General features: G+C 39.9%; 2 protein-coding genes across 5 annotated transcripts; one reads left to right on the top strand and one right to left on the bottom strand.

The window, feature by feature from the left end:
- Nucleotides 1–367: 367 nt before the first annotated feature.
- SLU7 (SLU7 homolog, splicing factor) lies at nt 368–11267 on the bottom strand. Of its 3 annotated transcripts, XM_062501995.1 has the most exons (17): nt 11160–11257; nt 10992–11015; nt 10671–10847; nt 9915–10068; nt 9587–9667; nt 8883–9047; nt 8671–8736; nt 7253–7300; nt 6624–6755; nt 6250–6347; nt 4794–4861; nt 4473–4612; nt 3550–3711; nt 3016–3120; nt 2752–2826; nt 2416–2520; nt 368–1496 (listed from the first exon to the last, which is right to left on the bottom strand). In XM_062501995.1, the coding sequence occupies exons 3-17, from the start codon at nt 10832–10834 to the stop codon at nt 1317–1319; spliced, it is 1743 nt and encodes a 580-aa protein (XP_062357979.1). In that variant the 5' UTR covers nt 10835–10847; nt 10992–11015; nt 11160–11257; the 3' UTR covers nt 368–1316. The 3 variants fall into 3 exon arrangements, with proteins under 3 accessions (XP_062357979.1, XP_062357980.1, XP_062357981.1); XM_062501996.1 differs by lacking the exon at nt 10992–11015 and having other exon boundaries at nt 11160–11267; XM_062501997.1 differs by lacking the exon at nt 7253–7300.
- Nucleotides 11268–11500: 233 nt separating this feature from the next.
- On the top strand, nt 11501–15730 carry PTTG1 (PTTG1 regulator of sister chromatid separation, securin). Of its 2 annotated transcripts, none has more exons than XM_062502251.1 (6): nt 11501–11627; nt 12304–12417; nt 12724–12902; nt 13600–13690; nt 14467–14622; nt 15576–15730. In XM_062502251.1, the coding sequence occupies exons 2-6, from the start codon at nt 12336–12338 to the stop codon at nt 15653–15655; spliced, it is 588 nt and encodes a 195-aa protein (XP_062358235.1). In that variant the 5' UTR covers nt 11501–11627; nt 12304–12335; the 3' UTR covers nt 15656–15730. The 2 variants fall into 2 exon arrangements, with proteins under 2 accessions (XP_062358235.1, XP_062358234.1); XM_062502250.1 differs by having other exon boundaries at nt 12304–12441.
- Nucleotides 15731–16169: the final 439 nt, after the last annotated feature.

Here is a 16169-nt window from a genome sequence, read left to right as displayed (position 1 = left end):
TTGAGAAAGGTATGTAAATAATTCAAGGAACCTTTCTGACATCTCCTCTTCCCTGAAACTGAACTTAGCACTGACCAAGCCAACAGCAGTTTGCAGGGCATGCTGGCACAACCTCAGGTACTACAGCCCTGAGAAGAGCACTTCAGTTCAAATCAGCTAATTCAGATAGTTTGCTTTTACTGTGTGGCAGAGGATCTGACATGCAGTAAATATTCAAAAATTTGGTCACCAATGAGAATATCACATATTGTATTAATACAGACCTGCCTTGCAGAGCAGTGCAGAATTGCTATTTCAGGTATGTGTGCCAAATCAAAACATTCAGTCCTCAGAGCATCTGTGAAATCACACACAGGACACTTACAGGAATGTTTTCTGTACGTACTTATTTATGGAAAAGAGCAGTTTTTCCTTGGAAAGACTGTTTAAGCCTCAACAGAAGTAATTCCCAAGCCTTCCAACTCTAAAATCGTGCTGTGCAGTTTTTTACCCAGTTCTTCAGCTTTTAATTAGTTAAAAAGGGAAAACTCCCAGTTTAAGGACTAATATTGCCAAACCAAAGCAGATGCTGCTTCACGTTCTCACGTGGGATTAGAGCCTGACACGTGCTGTCACACCATGTAAAAGGACAGTTATCAGAAGGAAACTCAAGAACTCAGATCTTTGCAATTGAAATTTCTCTTGAAGTATATCTGAAGAAACAACTGGAATTTAAAAACTCTACAGTCAGCTTCTCCTAACCCTTTTATTTAAAAGGCTAGACAGCACTTAAGATCTTTATATTGATTTAACCAGAACAAAGCAATTAATTTTTACATTTTTAAAGTACTTACCACAAAGTTATCAAGAAACTATGTATTCTTTTTAAGTCACGAGACAGGTTTTGCAAGTAAGAAGCTCTAGTAATAGTTGTGCCAATTTTTTGTCAACAGTCTTTGGATCTATATTGACACCTGCTGACCATTTCTTCTGACTTGTCAGTTTTACTGTATCACAACTTGATGCATTAGTTGGCCAAATAAAACTAGGATTTCAGTTAGATCTCTTCCCTTCAAGAATTTACAGAGTAGGCATGTGTATTTTATCTATACATACGTTATAATATATATCTACCTGTATTTGTATACATACATACACATTTACAAAACTCCAGTAAGTACTAGACTGCTCACGTCTGCTGAAAGAAGCTTTCACAAAGTTCTTTGGAGCACAAAAAAGTTTCTGCCATTTTAGACACGTGCAAAGGAATCACGTGTCTAGAGAGCTGTAAACAACTGTGGAAAAAGCCTCATGTACTGGAATGATGCCCCCTGTGACTACTGCCCAAGAAAAGAGGCCATGGGATCATCAGGTCTCTGCCGTTTCATTCTGTAGGCCTCCATCTCCTCTTCTGTTGGTTCCCTGGTTTCATATTGGCTGTTGTATGGTCTCTTCCTCTCATCTAACTGCATGATTTCTTTGATGTGGAGAAGTCGAGCATCCTCAGCATTTAGAGCCTGAAATGAGAATAAAAGGAAATAAAAAATTCTGCAATGAAAGTTAAACAAAAAACCCCAACAATGAAGATTTGTCTTATATTTTTGTACAATGGACAAAGAGCAAGCACAAGGGTGAGATAAGCAATGCACATCTGTCTGACCCAACCATAGCACATTTCACTTGATGCTCATTTTTTCATGTTTAACATAAAAGGAAGATAAAATGCTGTTTTAATAAACAAGACACTTCAATCTCTTTCCAAATGTCAAAATCAAGTAAAAACTCACAGGATTTACCTAAAATATAACTGTGATCTAGCAAGTACAAATAAATTGCTTGTTATTTTTTATTATATGTTTGGGGTTTGAATTTTTAAATGCTTTGTGCTATCTCATTCCTCAAACTACTACTGTTGCTACTGGAAAAGATTTTTGTACCCTGTTTTAATTAACCATGGTGTTGATTGGTTTCCTCTCAGAGCAGCCTGAGGCAGGCTGCTGTGCCCACAGGAGCACACCACTGCTCAGCAGTGGATGGCTTGGGGCACAGTTTTAGTACATCAGCTGTGAGACTGGGCCAAGCCTGGGATACAAAGTGCTAAGCCAAGATTTAACACTGCCTTTGATCTCTCCATCCTTCCACAATACACAAACGATTTTGTTCTGTAATGTCTTTTATAGACCCACAGGTGTAATAGGTGCCTAGACATGAAATGTTCTAAGTCATCTAAATTAAGTCTTTCAAAATCAAATATTTATTGAAGGTTTGCCTGAGGAATAGGGGATGGACTTTAGAACATCTAACAGCATTTTAAAATTAATTTAGCTAAAAATTAGCATCAAACTACCAAGAACTACATTATAGGCTTCATAAAACTGATGCTGTAAAACATGTCCTGTTCCTTTTGCCACAAAGCCACTGCAGATTATAGTGCACCTTTTTTAGTTTTTCTTGCTTCTTTTTCTCTTCACCCTCACTATCAGAATTTGAGCTCTTCTTGTGCTTCTTCTTTTTCTTCTCTTTCTGTTTCTCTTGGTGGATCTGTAAGGTGGGAAACAAGTTACTGGTAAGATTCAACTTGCCAACATTAATAATACCCAAACCACTAAATCCAAACTTCTATTAATGACATTTGAGAGCCTAGTTTTCAGTGGAGATGTTAATGCTCTAATAATGCAGTCTAGTAATCTTCAGGCTTCTTATGACTCTACAGAATTTTGTAGTAAAAATGTTGAAAAGTATTTATTTTCCTGAGAAAGGGAAACAACCTACCTCCATCAGTGTTTTGGGTTTTGTCATGTGTTCTTCCTCCTCAGGCTGCTCTTCCACTAAACTTGCCTCTGCATTCTATACAACAAACAAGAACAAGGATACCCTGTTACTGACCCCATCTGAAAGGTGAAGGACAAAAAATAAAATATCCCACAAATTGCTAAAAAACCAACCTCCTCCAAAACCCAAAACAGTCTAAACCTTAAGTAAGCAATCTGAATGCTTTTTAGCTCTTTCCATATGAATAAACAAGAGAATACTTACAGCAATTTCTTTCCCAGCTTCTCCTGTACAGTAGGAGTACTTGACAAAGGAGTGACAGCACTTGTAACCCCACTTGCCTTCTTTCCAATACGAGCCCCAAATGCACTGCAAGAGAACACACCATACAGTTCCTCCTGTAAGAGGCAAGCTAAAATTTACTCCTGAGCTGATATCCTGGTAAGCAAATTATTCAAACAGTCCAAAAAGAAGCTAAGAGAAATACTTTTGCTATTTTACATGAACCTTACAGAACACTGCCAAAAAACAGAACCACAACAGGATGTGGTCAACTTATATTCAAAGTGGAAGGCAAACAGAGTAATTTCCCCTTTAGTTTAAGATTGCCATGGAAACTCTTCAAATTCACATCACAACCATGAGAATTTGAGGTTTCTCCTTAGCATAAATGGGAGAGTGTCACACTAAGGCAGGAGAAATGTATTTGGTGTATTAATTATATTGTACTGCATCCTAATATACCTCAAATGGGATGGTATTTAATTTTTAAAAATTTTAATGCAACCTAGGACTTACTGTATGGTTGTTGATCTTTACATCCTCTTCATACTTAGAACAAGCAATAGCTTTCTCCTGTCCTTTGATGACTGTTCCATGCCTAGAATACTCCACATAATCTTCTGTTTGAGCTAACAGCAGTTCAGCTGGAGGGGCATCTAAATGTTCTTGTCCTCCATACTAAAATGCAAAAAGAAAAGACACGTAATAGTTCTGAAAAAACCTCACCTTTTATATAGTTAAGCAAACATCTCCAAAACAGCACCTTTGGTATTTTGTCAAGAAGGCACAGAAATGGACAGAGACAGTTTAGTCTTTAGGGAAGAGTTATGACAGAAATACATCATCTCCTATGGCCACTGTGGTGTCTTTTGGTGTTTAGTTTTGTGGGGTTTTTGGTGTGCGTGTGGCTTTTTGTTGTGTTTTTTGTTTGTTGTTTTTTGTTTTGTTTTATGCTTGGAGAATGACAATACTGATACTCCTCACTGAAAGCAGAAAAACTTTAGAGACCAATCCAAACAGCTCAGGTACAAGAGGAGCAATATTTCCTGTCCCCCTCCAAACTTGAATGCTGACATAGAATGTAAACGGGATTATTCAGTTATCCAAGAAACAAAATATAAAGTAAGTATTTATCTAAAAGACTATACCGAAATTTGAGTTGGAAAGAAATTCAAATTTCATCAGTAGAGAAATTCTGACAGTTAAACGAAGAGCTCTCAATAACATAAATACCAGCAGACCTTCAAAAGGTCCCTATAACAAATAATAAAATTCATCAATTGATGAGATAGCGTGTATAAATATTAAAATATTTTAAGTCTAAGCTGCTGATAACAGCTGATGCCCTCTCACATAGGATTAGTAATCTTAATTGTTCCCCAAGACCCAGACTTCAAACTCAAGAGAACTCCCATTAAATAAACTCAAATATCTATTACCTTCTCTAGGATGCTTTCTTTCTGCTGTGCCTTGAAATCTTCTTTTTTCACTTTGAAAGATTTATAAAGGAGCTCTAATTTTGTAGGGTCCGCTTGAAGATGAACTTCAGAGCCTTTGTCATAAGCCTCCCAGGCAAACACTGTGTACACAAGAGGTTCCACTCAATACTTACTCTAAAACTGACACACATTCAAATTCTATTATTTAATTCCAAAGCAATTTGAAAGAAGGCCTCAATCTATAAAGATTTTTCTCTTCTGCAAGAAAGCAGTGTTGTTAAGTATTTTAAGTCACTTCCCTTCAAAAAACCCCAAACTTACGCTGAGTCTGCGCCATTGAAATGGTATCACCTGTGTAGCGAACGAAGTTGTCACCTGCATAACCAACCCTGCAGAAAAGAAAACAATTCTTACATTTGTAATGTGATTTCCTCTCACATACAAACACAGAAGTGCAACAGGCAAGTAAAAATTTTGCACTAAGAGTTAAGAACAGAAGGAGAGGGAGGTACATTCAACTTGATATGTGAAACTAAAACCTATGCTTCCTATAAAGCCATGAAAGCATCAGGCAGGCACCCAAAAACTGTGATTGTCCGTGTTCACAGGGACACGTGATGTAGATCTGAAGTTCTATCTGAGATGCAAGCACCAGAAGTTAAACTTGGACCTAGTTACACAATAAATATGCATAAACAGTCTGTCATATTCCAGCACAGTGATTCTCACTTCTGGGTTTCGGACTCTTCAATCCAGACCCAGCAGATGTGGCTGAGTTGAAGAAAGCCTCGGACAGCTTTACTGCTCTCAGTGAAGCTCTCAGTGCTCAGAGACACTTGTGCACAGCCCTTGAAGAGCTGCACAGTCAGTACTTGAAACACACACTGAGGATCAAATAATACCAGCAATCCAATTCTCCACTCTTTCATCTTCCCAAAGCCACTCTGAAAAATTGCACAGTCTGCAAAGCTGTTGAATCTAAGTTTCTGCCACAAAGGTCAAATTATGATTTGAGAGAGAGGCAAAAGCATCTGCATCTAAAAAAATAATTGACTGGCATTACTCTAGCTGGAGGCAAGGAGAGGTGGAAAGAGTATTATTTGCTATCATTTAGGTACTGCCACTCTATTTTAGGCAGCGAGCTAATCCAATTACTGTTCTCTGAATAAATGTTTTACTCACAGGCTATCTGCTCTGTATGCTCCCAGCACAACACAGGTCAAATGGCTGACTTGAGGCTTAAGTGAGACAGCCAGGTGTGCAGCCAAAAGCCAGCCCATGGCAGCTTTAAATAAACTATTTAGAGAATGCCAAAGCTTTCACACCTTTTCTATGCAGAATCTATTAATATAGGAGGAGATCTTACTCCTATAATTCAAATATTTTGTTAGGTACCACAAACACACCACACTAGTCTCCAGAACCAAGAAACAAGGCATCAAGTTTAAGATTTAGATACTGAAATACTTTACATAAATATAATTATTGTTTACAGTCATCAGCTCTAGACAAAACAGTGTCCTAGTACAGATATTACACCAAACCATGGTCCACATGTCCCTGAAAATTAAGGACCAAAAATACCACTTTTATATGCTAAACCAAAAAGTGTTCCTAAAGAAAACAGAGATTTTTTCCAGGTTTACCAATATGCAGATATGGAACTGACTAGAGATTCATTAGCTAAAGGGCATGCAGGTAAAAGAAAATATAAAACTACTGATCTCATTTTGAAGAGTTCTGTTGGATATACAAGCAGGACCTCATTTTAACTTACTCGTCTGGATTCTTGCCTGTGTTGGCATAAGGGTTCTCCCTCATCGCTCTTGTTTTAGGATCGTAATAAGCAGAGTTTGGATCTAGATTCCTCAAGTACTAGGGGAAAAAAACCATAAAAGATACTTAATATTTATGATCTTAAAAGAAATGAGGTTACTTTTGCATCCTCCAGTTTAGATGTTTTAAAAAGTTCTGTCTATGCAAAAGGTGAGAGTGATGAAGTCATAACATGGACAGGAATAGAACTGAGAACAGACCTTAACTTCCAAACTCCTAAACCCATAACCAAAGTCATTAATAACTGAACATATAATTTGTTGAAATTAACTCTCAAGAACACAGAAGAACATCTGTACAGAATTCTTTACTCACTTTAGCAATATCTTCCCGAATACGTAAATTTCGGACTGTGATGCGTCTTTTAGAGTCAAAGTTCTGCCCGGGCATATCAATGTCATCTGCATACTTGTCTTCATCCTCATCTTCACTGTTATGATCTCTTTCCTGAGGAGAAATGGAATATTTCTAACTATAAGAGTTCCTTCACTCTGGAGACATATACAGGAATCTGATTTTAGTGGTTTCCTTAAGATTCTGCAATCCTTGTAGTTACAAGGTGGCACAATTTACCTGGGCATATGTGTGCTCTCAGGCTAATCTAACATTCAACACTTCAGAAGCACTCGTGTTAGATTTTTCATTTTCTTCTATGGAAATAATTATCAAAACTTAACTATGATGATATTAAGAAAACAGTTAATTTGGTCAAAATATACCAGATGTTAAAATCTAGTTATGCACTTGCATCTCTAAGGTTTGACAACATAAAGGAGTGAAAACAAAAAACCTCTTTATGAAATCCAGCAACCTCTGCCCAAAAGAAGAGGTAAGCAGTGGCAGGGACACAACATTCAAACCCTTGTGCCACCATTGTTTTACTGTTCCACTAACTACGAGTTCTTTCTTTGCCCATGGTGTGATGCAGTGGGTAATCATCTTACTGTCTGTGAATTTGATTCCTCTTCTCCCCACTGGTGTCTTGGGGAGTTCTGCAGCAAACAAAGAGCACATCAGCAGACAAGACAAGATAGTGGAAAAAGGCAATACAAGGGAAAGAGGCTGGCAGGGATACAAAGGGCAATCAAAGCAGAGCTTCACGTTGGATACAAAACACAATTTAACAGTGGCCCCAAATGCAGAAACACTGCCATATAACATTCTAGGAAAATGCTCTTAGCTGTCTCTGTGACAGACACGTTGGACAACTTTTCACTGTATCTCCAACAAAACTTCCAATTCTTTGCAAGAATAGCAAATTCTAAAACTGTTGCTGTTATTTAGAGCTTGTTATGCCTTTAAACACTGATTTAGGATTTAGACTGTAACATTTCATGTTGCGTAAATATAACCAAGTTTAAACCCTGAAATCTTAAAAAAAATTAAGGAGATATGTATTCAAGAATTTGGTCAGGATTTACAGGAATACTAAGCATGAAACAGAAGGCAGAATTTAAATTTGACAAACACAGCCAGATTTTATTTTTTTAAGCTGCTTATTCTTTAACTGAAAAATACTTGCAGCAGTAAAGATAGGAATAGCTGTGAGCCCTGGAACATGGACCAGCAACTGGTCAGCACTGACGATGCAAATCAGTCTTAGACCCTTCCCTCTGAGACAGTTCTTAAGTTTCAAACACTTTCCTTCTTACAGTTCCATTTTATAGGCAGCATGCATATATAAGGCAACAGTGTTTGCTTCATTAAACGGGCATGAAAAGAGGAAGAATCTCTTCTATTATGGAAGTCAAAGCACTGTAGTTTGGGCTGGGTGGCATATCAAGCTCACTGTGCCATCTAGTGATGATCCACGAGAGAACAGCACAGCCTCTGCAAGGAAGCTTTAAAAAACATACTTTTGACGAGTAGCTGTCCCTATTTTTCCCTCGTTTTGTAAGCCACTGTGCAGTGACTTTATCTTAAATCAATTTAAGAATGTCCTTCTTAAGGAAACATCTTCCTATTCCCATTTATATTAAACACTACAAAATCAATGCACAGTCATCACCTCGGCACTAGTCAGACCATACCAATCTTTAAATATGAAAAAAATATTTCAGTGTATGAAAAAAGATTACTAGGTGGAAAACAAGTTCTTCTGACCCAAAATTCCATGTCATTAATTTCAGCAACAATAATAATCACAAACAATTTCTGCCCACAAGGGTAACACAAAGCAATTCTTATTTCAAAGCACATGCTTCAAGTTCTTCAGTGACACAGAACATGCTGGTGCTAGGAAAACTTTTAAATTACTGAAGGCTGTAAAACCTAATAGCAGACCCTGTATAGAAAGTAAGAGTCAGAAAGCAGAAATTATCTGATCAGCCTATACAAAAATAGATTAATTAAGTTTACTTACCACTTGCTCCAGCTTCCCTGATGCCAACTCCTCCTGAAGCTTCTGGGCTTTCAGGGTACGTTTGGCCTGTGCAGCATGAAAATGCATTTGTTTAAATATTTCCTTTTAGCACCAGCTCTAATATCAACAGAGCAAATTACAAGTGTCCCTCCTCTCAGCCCAGCCACACCAAACACTAACTTTCTCCCCAGTGAATGACAGCACCTACATACCAAATCAACCTTGGAATATTCCTCGACAATCTTCATGTGCTCCTCTGGGTTATAGCCATTCCACCGGTCTCTCTTCCCATCATAATCAAACATCAGCTGAGGCTGCACATGTTCATCTGGGGCAATATTCATGCCTGTGTATTTTGCTCCAACTTTCCTGGGTCTCTGAAAGAAAAAAAGATGGTTAGATCAGTCCATCAGGTTACTCACTCACACAGCCATTTAAAAACACCATCAATCAAGTTCCTCTAAAGCAAGTTAAAGTCAGTACTGTAACCCTGTGGACTGTAAATAAACGCAAGTAGTTCTGCATATTATGTACCACAACTGACTTCAAACTCCATAAATTCTTGTTTATATTTTCTACAATTAAGAAAGCAATTAAAACAGTTTCTGGGGGCAGCTTCTACCTGAGATGAAGCAGCAAGACTCACACAACAGCACTTGAGTTAATGCAGTTAACAAGAAAGTAACATTTTCACCTGTTATTTCAGCTCTTATTACTAACAGAATTGATGGATGACACACTGAATGGTGTCCCTTTCCCTCTTTATCTTTCCTAAATAATAATTTCTTTAGAAATTTCTAGACCATCTCTCACTACTTGTAACATTTTTCAAAATGGCTTTTCCAAAGCTATTCATTTAAGATTAAAATTCCCATGGAATTCAAAGCCATTAAGACAGGACAAAAGTGAAGCTTACCTCCATGCAGTCCTTCTTTTTGTGTGTCAGTGCCCCACAGTTCTCACAGGCTCCTTTGCGGTACCTCGTGGCCACAGTGTGCTGAGAGGAAACACAATAGGCAGCGTTGGGGACACTTTGGCAGATTAAAAGAAGTGTTCCCAATAACAAGCTCATATTTTCAACACCACTGAGGAGTGCATACCTTCCCCAAAGCCCAAACACGTGTTTTGATTATCACCAGAGACTGCTGAATAAAAATTCCTGGCCCCCTCAAAAGCACATAACGAGCAATCTCCTCACGTAATCAATCCAAATCTTTATTTCATAAGAAAAACATTTTGCATACCTCCTGAACTCCTCGTTTGTACCAATCTCCAGAGGAGTTATACTGTTTCTGTTTCTCTGGCTGAGGTCTCTGATGCTTTAGTGTGGGTCTTTTAGAAGGATCTATGTACCATGGTACTGAGGAGATGTACTGAGGAATATGAGGGTTGATATCTCTGTAAAAGATGTTGTACAATGGATACATAGCACGGGGAAAAAAAAAAAAAAACCAAAACAACTTAGTCTAAAAACCTTCCCATTAAAGTTCAAGTGCTTTAGGAGCAATAATAAATAATGAAGTCGGTACAATGCACTACAAAATAAATTCTCAGCTTGATAAACACAGATTTTGAGATTTTGTTGCCACCTAATTCACCTAAACTCCTGATTCCAAATCAAATGGCTTATTCTGTGTGAGAAAAAAAAACAGCAACATTTCTCTTCTCAGAAGCAATAAGCTCTGTAAAAGCAAGAGAGAGAGGCTACAGATAAGGTACACAGTAAAAGACCCCTGTACTATGTTTTGCTCACTTTTAAAATACCATGTTATTAGCTTCACGGATTGGACTTTTTAACAGAACTGTCAATAGCTGACAGAAGACAAACACTGAATCTACATTTTTCTAGACAATATCTGATGACTGGAATGCTAAAAGACAAAGTTCAACTATTTACCTCTACTGTAACTCACACTGAAATCACATGTTACCCAATTACAACAGGAAAAGGCTTTTCTCCTCAGCAGCTTTAGAATAACCACAGCTTTAGTACAACGTACTTTCCTTCTTCATCCACTTCAGCAGGTGCATTTCCTAGTTTTCTCTGCTCTTCTAATTCCTTCTTTTTTCTCCAATCTTCTCTAGTCATCTTCTTTGGTTCCTCCAGGCTCACATCATTTGTCCCCCCTGCAGGAGGGACGTTCGCTACCGCACCTGACGCCATTTTGGCTTTTTTCCTTAGCACAGAAAAAAATAAAAAAAAAATTAGAAAACACAAGAAAAGCCTTACAGATAATACCCTCTGACACCACAGCTCTTCAACGAGATTTTTTGGCAGTCAGTAAAATAAGCTAACTCCATATTATACATTTCTGACATACCTCTGTCCTGAAAAATAAGCGTCACTGCCGAAAAAAAACCCCAAAATTACCTCTTTGTTAACGTAAGACCTAGGCCTGCACGTACCCCGGAAAAGACGCGGGAGGGAGACCGCGGGGAAGCGGTGCCAGGAACAAGCACAAGCCCGGGCAGAGGACGCCAATACTTACTTGGAACCTACAGCAGCCGCCCTCACGGAACACAGATCCCGAGTCCCGCTCCTGAACGCTGCCCCGTTCCCTCACCTCTGTTTACCTGCCGGGCCCCACCGCCGCCCCACAATGCACCTCGCCCCCGTCACTTCCGGGACGGGGCGGGGCGGGGCAAAGCCACCTCCCCCCCCCCCGTGCCCGCCCTGTCACCGAGCTCGCGAGGGGCGGCGCGCGCGCGGCGGGGTGACCAATCAGCTGCCGCGCGTGGGTCGAAGGGGCCAATTGGCGGCTCGGGGACGGTTTAAAGGGTGGCGCCGCTGGGACTGGAGCTGCTTTGCCGTGTTTGAGAGCGGCTCGGGCTCCGTGGATTCGGCCTTTCCTGTGCTATCGCTTTTGGAGGCGAGCTGAGGGTTCGGGCGTAGGGCTGGTCTGGGATTGCGAATCTTGCTTTGTACAAACAAAAGGTGTTTCGCCTTGAGAAAAGCGGTAAAGCTGGGGAAGGGTTTGGAGCGCAAGTCTGAGGAGGAGTTGCTGCGGAGGGAGGGGGCGTGCTCGGCCTGGAGAAGAGGCTTACGATAGGCTTTATCCTTGCTATAATCACCTGAAAGCAGGTTGCAGCCAGGTGGAAATCAGTGTTTTCTCTCAGGCAACCAGCAAAAGGAGAAAAAGAAACGGTGTTAAGCTGTGCTGAGGGGGGTTTAGGTTGGCCATTAGGAGGAATTTCTGACAGAAAGGGCGGTTGGACTTCAGAACGTGCTGCCCGGGGAGGTGGTGGAGTCACTGTTCCTGGAGTATTTAAGGAAAGGCTGATTGTGGCACTGTGTGGTGTGGTTGGCACGATGGTGTTTAGGTTGGGCTCTCTCCTTTAGAGATTTTTTTTCCAGCCTTGCTAACTGTGATTCCGAGTGTTCTTGCAGACGTCTTTAATGAGGAATTGCTTGCTTACCTGTGTAATGGCACTGATGAGCCTAATGCAGGAGCACTAATAATGCCCTCAAAGCTGAGGGACTTCAGCTGATCTACTGAGTAATGCTGGGAGGAAGGGGTTTGTTCCCCTTGTCTAGAGACCAGTATGTGATAGCTCTGTTATTTTTAATGGGGCTTGCTTAAAAAGTGTGTTGTGATGAGACAAATGACAAAAAGTTTTCCCTTTTTCTTCCAGGGACTCTACAGAGTAGTCTTACTAATCTGAAGATGGCAACTCTTATCTTTGTTGATCAGGAGAATGGTGAACTTCGTGCCCCCAAGAGTCAGCTGAAGTTCCCTTCAGGATCTTGTGCGTATTTGCTGCCCCGAGCCAGTAAGAGATCAAGTGAAGGGCATAAATGACCTTTTGTTATTCACTGGTTTTAATAGTAATAATTTTCTATTCATAAATCCACTTACCCAACCAATTCTTCCAAGCTCATCAGTTAGTTAAAAATTGACGGTAACTCTTGCTTTTGTCATAAATGTGGTTTATGCCTATGAGTTATAGATGGTGAACAGTGATTTCAATGACAAATAGTTTTCCAGCATGTGCACTTACTCAGGCAAGCTTTAGGGTTGCTAAAGTTTGCTTTTTTCCTCCTTCCCATTCTAGCAAAAGTCTTAGCTGAAAGAACACAAGTTAACACTCCACTTCCTAAAAAAAGTATTAGTACTTCTCCAGTCATGTCTCGCTCTGTCAGAAAGGCTCTTGGAAATGTGAATAAAACTGAGGGAGCCATGAACAAGATGGAGAAGATGAAACAGAAAAATCAGCCTTGCACTATGAACAAAGTGAGTACAATACACTTAATGCTGGGGAGGAGGGGCATTCCATTATTTACCTGCTATTGTGGCTTAGCTCTAACATAATTGAGCACTGCACAAGTGCTCCCTCACTCCTTGATGGGATAGGGGTGAGAATTGGAAGGGAGAATGGGAGAAAACTAATAGGCTAAGATTAAGGCAGTTTAATAATTAAAAATCTCAAAAACAAAACCAATTCCTTGCCAGCAGTTGACTAATGCCTCTCCAGTCCTGGAGCAGTGGTAGCCCTTCTTTCTCATCGATTTTCCTTGTTGAGATGTCATGCAGTATGAGATATTCCTCTGGGCAGCTGGGGTCAGCTGTCTTGGCTGTGCACCCTCAGCCTCCTTGCTGGTGGGGTTGTGAGAAGCAGAAAAGTCCTGGATTGTGTAAACAAACACTGCTCGGCAATAGCTGAAAGAGTTGTGTGTAACAGTGCTGTTTGCACAACAAATCTAAAGTATGGGTTCCTTAGAATTGCTAGGAAGAAAAATAACTATTGTACCTAAAAGCAGGGCACACATGTAGACAGTTCATCTTCATCTTATTTGTGTTGAAGGCATTAGAATTTAGGCCTGACCAAGAAAAGTATGCCAAGTGTGCTTGTCTGCAGACTTGAACAGCTCAAGAAAGCTACTACAAATATTCTGTAGTAGCTTAAATAATGTTTCTTCCTCTTTTTAAGACTGACAAAAAGACTGGATTAGAAAGCTGCCATACAGTGGCTGAAGAGGATTGGCCAGAAATAGAAAATATGTTTCCTTTGGATCCTCAAGGTAAGAACCATTGATATAATTATTAAAATTAGCAATAAGGCTTTCCTGAGTGGTGGCACTGTTTTAAGAATTTGTCCAAGCTACTGTGGCACACAAGCCAGCATTGCATTTCTTCTGAGTCCTTTCTAAAATATTAAGAGTGCTTGCTGCTTCTGAAGCATTTAAACAGGAATGAAATGGTATTTCTAACAGTAATGGCTGTGCCTCTGATGTGTTATTCTGAGTTTTATTGTGGTGACAGGAATAAAAGTTCCAAATAACCATGTATTAGCTTCTTAGTTCATCAGTGACTAGTAGACAGCTATTCAGAGGAATACAGAAGAGCGTGTGCTAAGATGATTTGTAACTGAAGAGATTCCTACTGCTGTAGGATATAGTAGTTGAAGATGAAATGTCTAAAGCTGTTTTTAGGCCAGCTCATTTTAGATATTCTATCTGTCCTTCAAATTGTGTCCTTAAAGCTTTCCTCTTTGTGTGGATATAAGTGTGTGAAAACTACTGTGCCAAAGACTGTGGTGTTGATTAAACATATATGCTTTCCTTACTGAAGTTACTCACTGCTTTGCATTATCACTTCTATTAGGCAGTCCAGTGTTTCCATCAGGGAGTATGGGGTGTGTGTATGGTATTTCATGGACAACTAAAAGGTGTATTTGCAAGTAAATACCCCGTAAGGGGAGACTGTTGTGTTGTTTTAGATTGGCTTGCTTTTCATTTAGTCTAGAGGAGGTTGCAGCTTCCCAGGCTACTGCACACTTACAGTCTTTCTTAAACAGACTTCGAGAGTTTTGATCTTCCTGAAGAACACAAACTAAGCAATATCAATCTGTGTGGTGTTCCCCTCATGGTGTTTGAAAGGACATATGACAGATGTGTGGAAATGGTTCCTTCACCTGTGAAGATTGAAGATTGTGAAAATTCATGGGAATACAGTAAGTGGAAACTTTGCATGATATTCAGTACACACAGTGCTCATCAGTGGTTAGGGCAAAACCTAGTTGGCTACAGCAGTGAATTGCTGTTGCTGTCTAACCTACCAGATGAGTGTGCCAGTGTCAAACAGCTTCTACAGCTTCTACTGTGTAGTCAGGCTAAATGTACCTGGCCAACACTGCCAGTTCAGGCAGTTGTCTCAGAGTGGTGTTGCTGACTTATGGCTTAACCCAACTGCAACCAAGTGCCATACAACTGCTTACTTGCTCCCCTGCTGTGGGATGGGGAAGAAATTGGAAGAAAAAGTGTGGAAAAAAACCTCATGCTTTGAGATAAAAGCAGTTTTGATAACTTAAGTGAAAGCCATGCATTTAAGACAAGTGAGACAAGGAATTCATTCAGTTATCAGCAGGCAGGTGTTCAGCATTGTCATAATGATCAGCAGGGCTCCACATGCGGTGATGGCTTGGGGAGGCAAGTGTTGTAACTCCAAATGTCCCTCCCTTCTTCTTTCCCCAGCTTTACTGAGCATAATACCATATGGTCTGGGATATCCTCTGGGCCCCTTGGGGTCAGCTGTTCTGGCTGTGTTGCCTTCCAGATGCTTGAGTGCTCCCAGTTCCTCACTGGTGGGGTGAGGAGTAGAAAAGGCCTTAACTCTATTGCTGAGCAATGCTCACACAACTAAACCATCCCTGAATTATCAGCACTGCTTCCAGCAAAATTCCAAAACACAGCCCATACTGTTGAATGTGAAGAAAATTAACTACCTAGTGAAAAGCAGTACATCCAGCAGTCTTTTGTGGTGCATTGCAAACTTTTCAGTTAGGTGGTATTAGCTGATACAATGAAGCAATCTTTCCCTGCTTATTCAAGAGCTTTTGCTGTGAGCTAGCCTATTATTATGCATTCTGAGTTTGAGAAGCTTATTTGTTTTATTTCTAACTTTCAGACTTGCTACAATCTACTGCTGACTTCCTTGCTACTCTGGATGAGATAATTGACATGCCACCTCCAAATTACGATGTTTAATGTGTGTTCTGAAGTTTCTTTTGAGGTCAAATTTCATAGAGGTCTATATTTCAATAAAGGCTAGTTTAACCTATATACTATTGTACTTGTCCTTTTTCAGTGAGCCCAATATTAGGTAATAAAATAGAGCTTTGAGGAGGAGGTTATCTGACAAGCAGCTAAAGTAGAGCCTGGATAAGCTTCTAAGTAAGGCTATAATACACTGATGTCACCCATATCTAGGAGTTGGTACCTGCTGGTTAGAGTGTGTGATAGATTGAATTCCTTCTGCCCTCACTGCCCAACTTGATCCATTAAATGTGCAAGGGTTTGAACCAATTTTTATATCTAGTGTTAAGTAAGCACTAGAGCTGGTACTTCTGGGATTATCCCTTTGAATTTGTTTGCTCTTTACAGTAGCTAAGGTGGTGTATGTTGGGTTCTTATGCAGCTGTAGACTACATTTTACAGAAAAAATGCCTATAACTAAGGCACTGAAACTTATCACACAGTACCATTGCATGGCCTCTTGGTA

Source organism: Cinclus cinclus, chromosome 14 (genome assembly GCF_963662255.1).
Source record: "Cinclus cinclus chromosome 14, bCinCin1.1, whole genome shotgun sequence".
Taxonomy (NCBI): Eukaryota; Metazoa; Chordata; class Aves; order Passeriformes; family Cinclidae; genus Cinclus; species Cinclus cinclus.
Note: the sequence above shows the minus strand (reverse complement) of the source record. Positions and strands in the feature narration are given on the sequence as shown.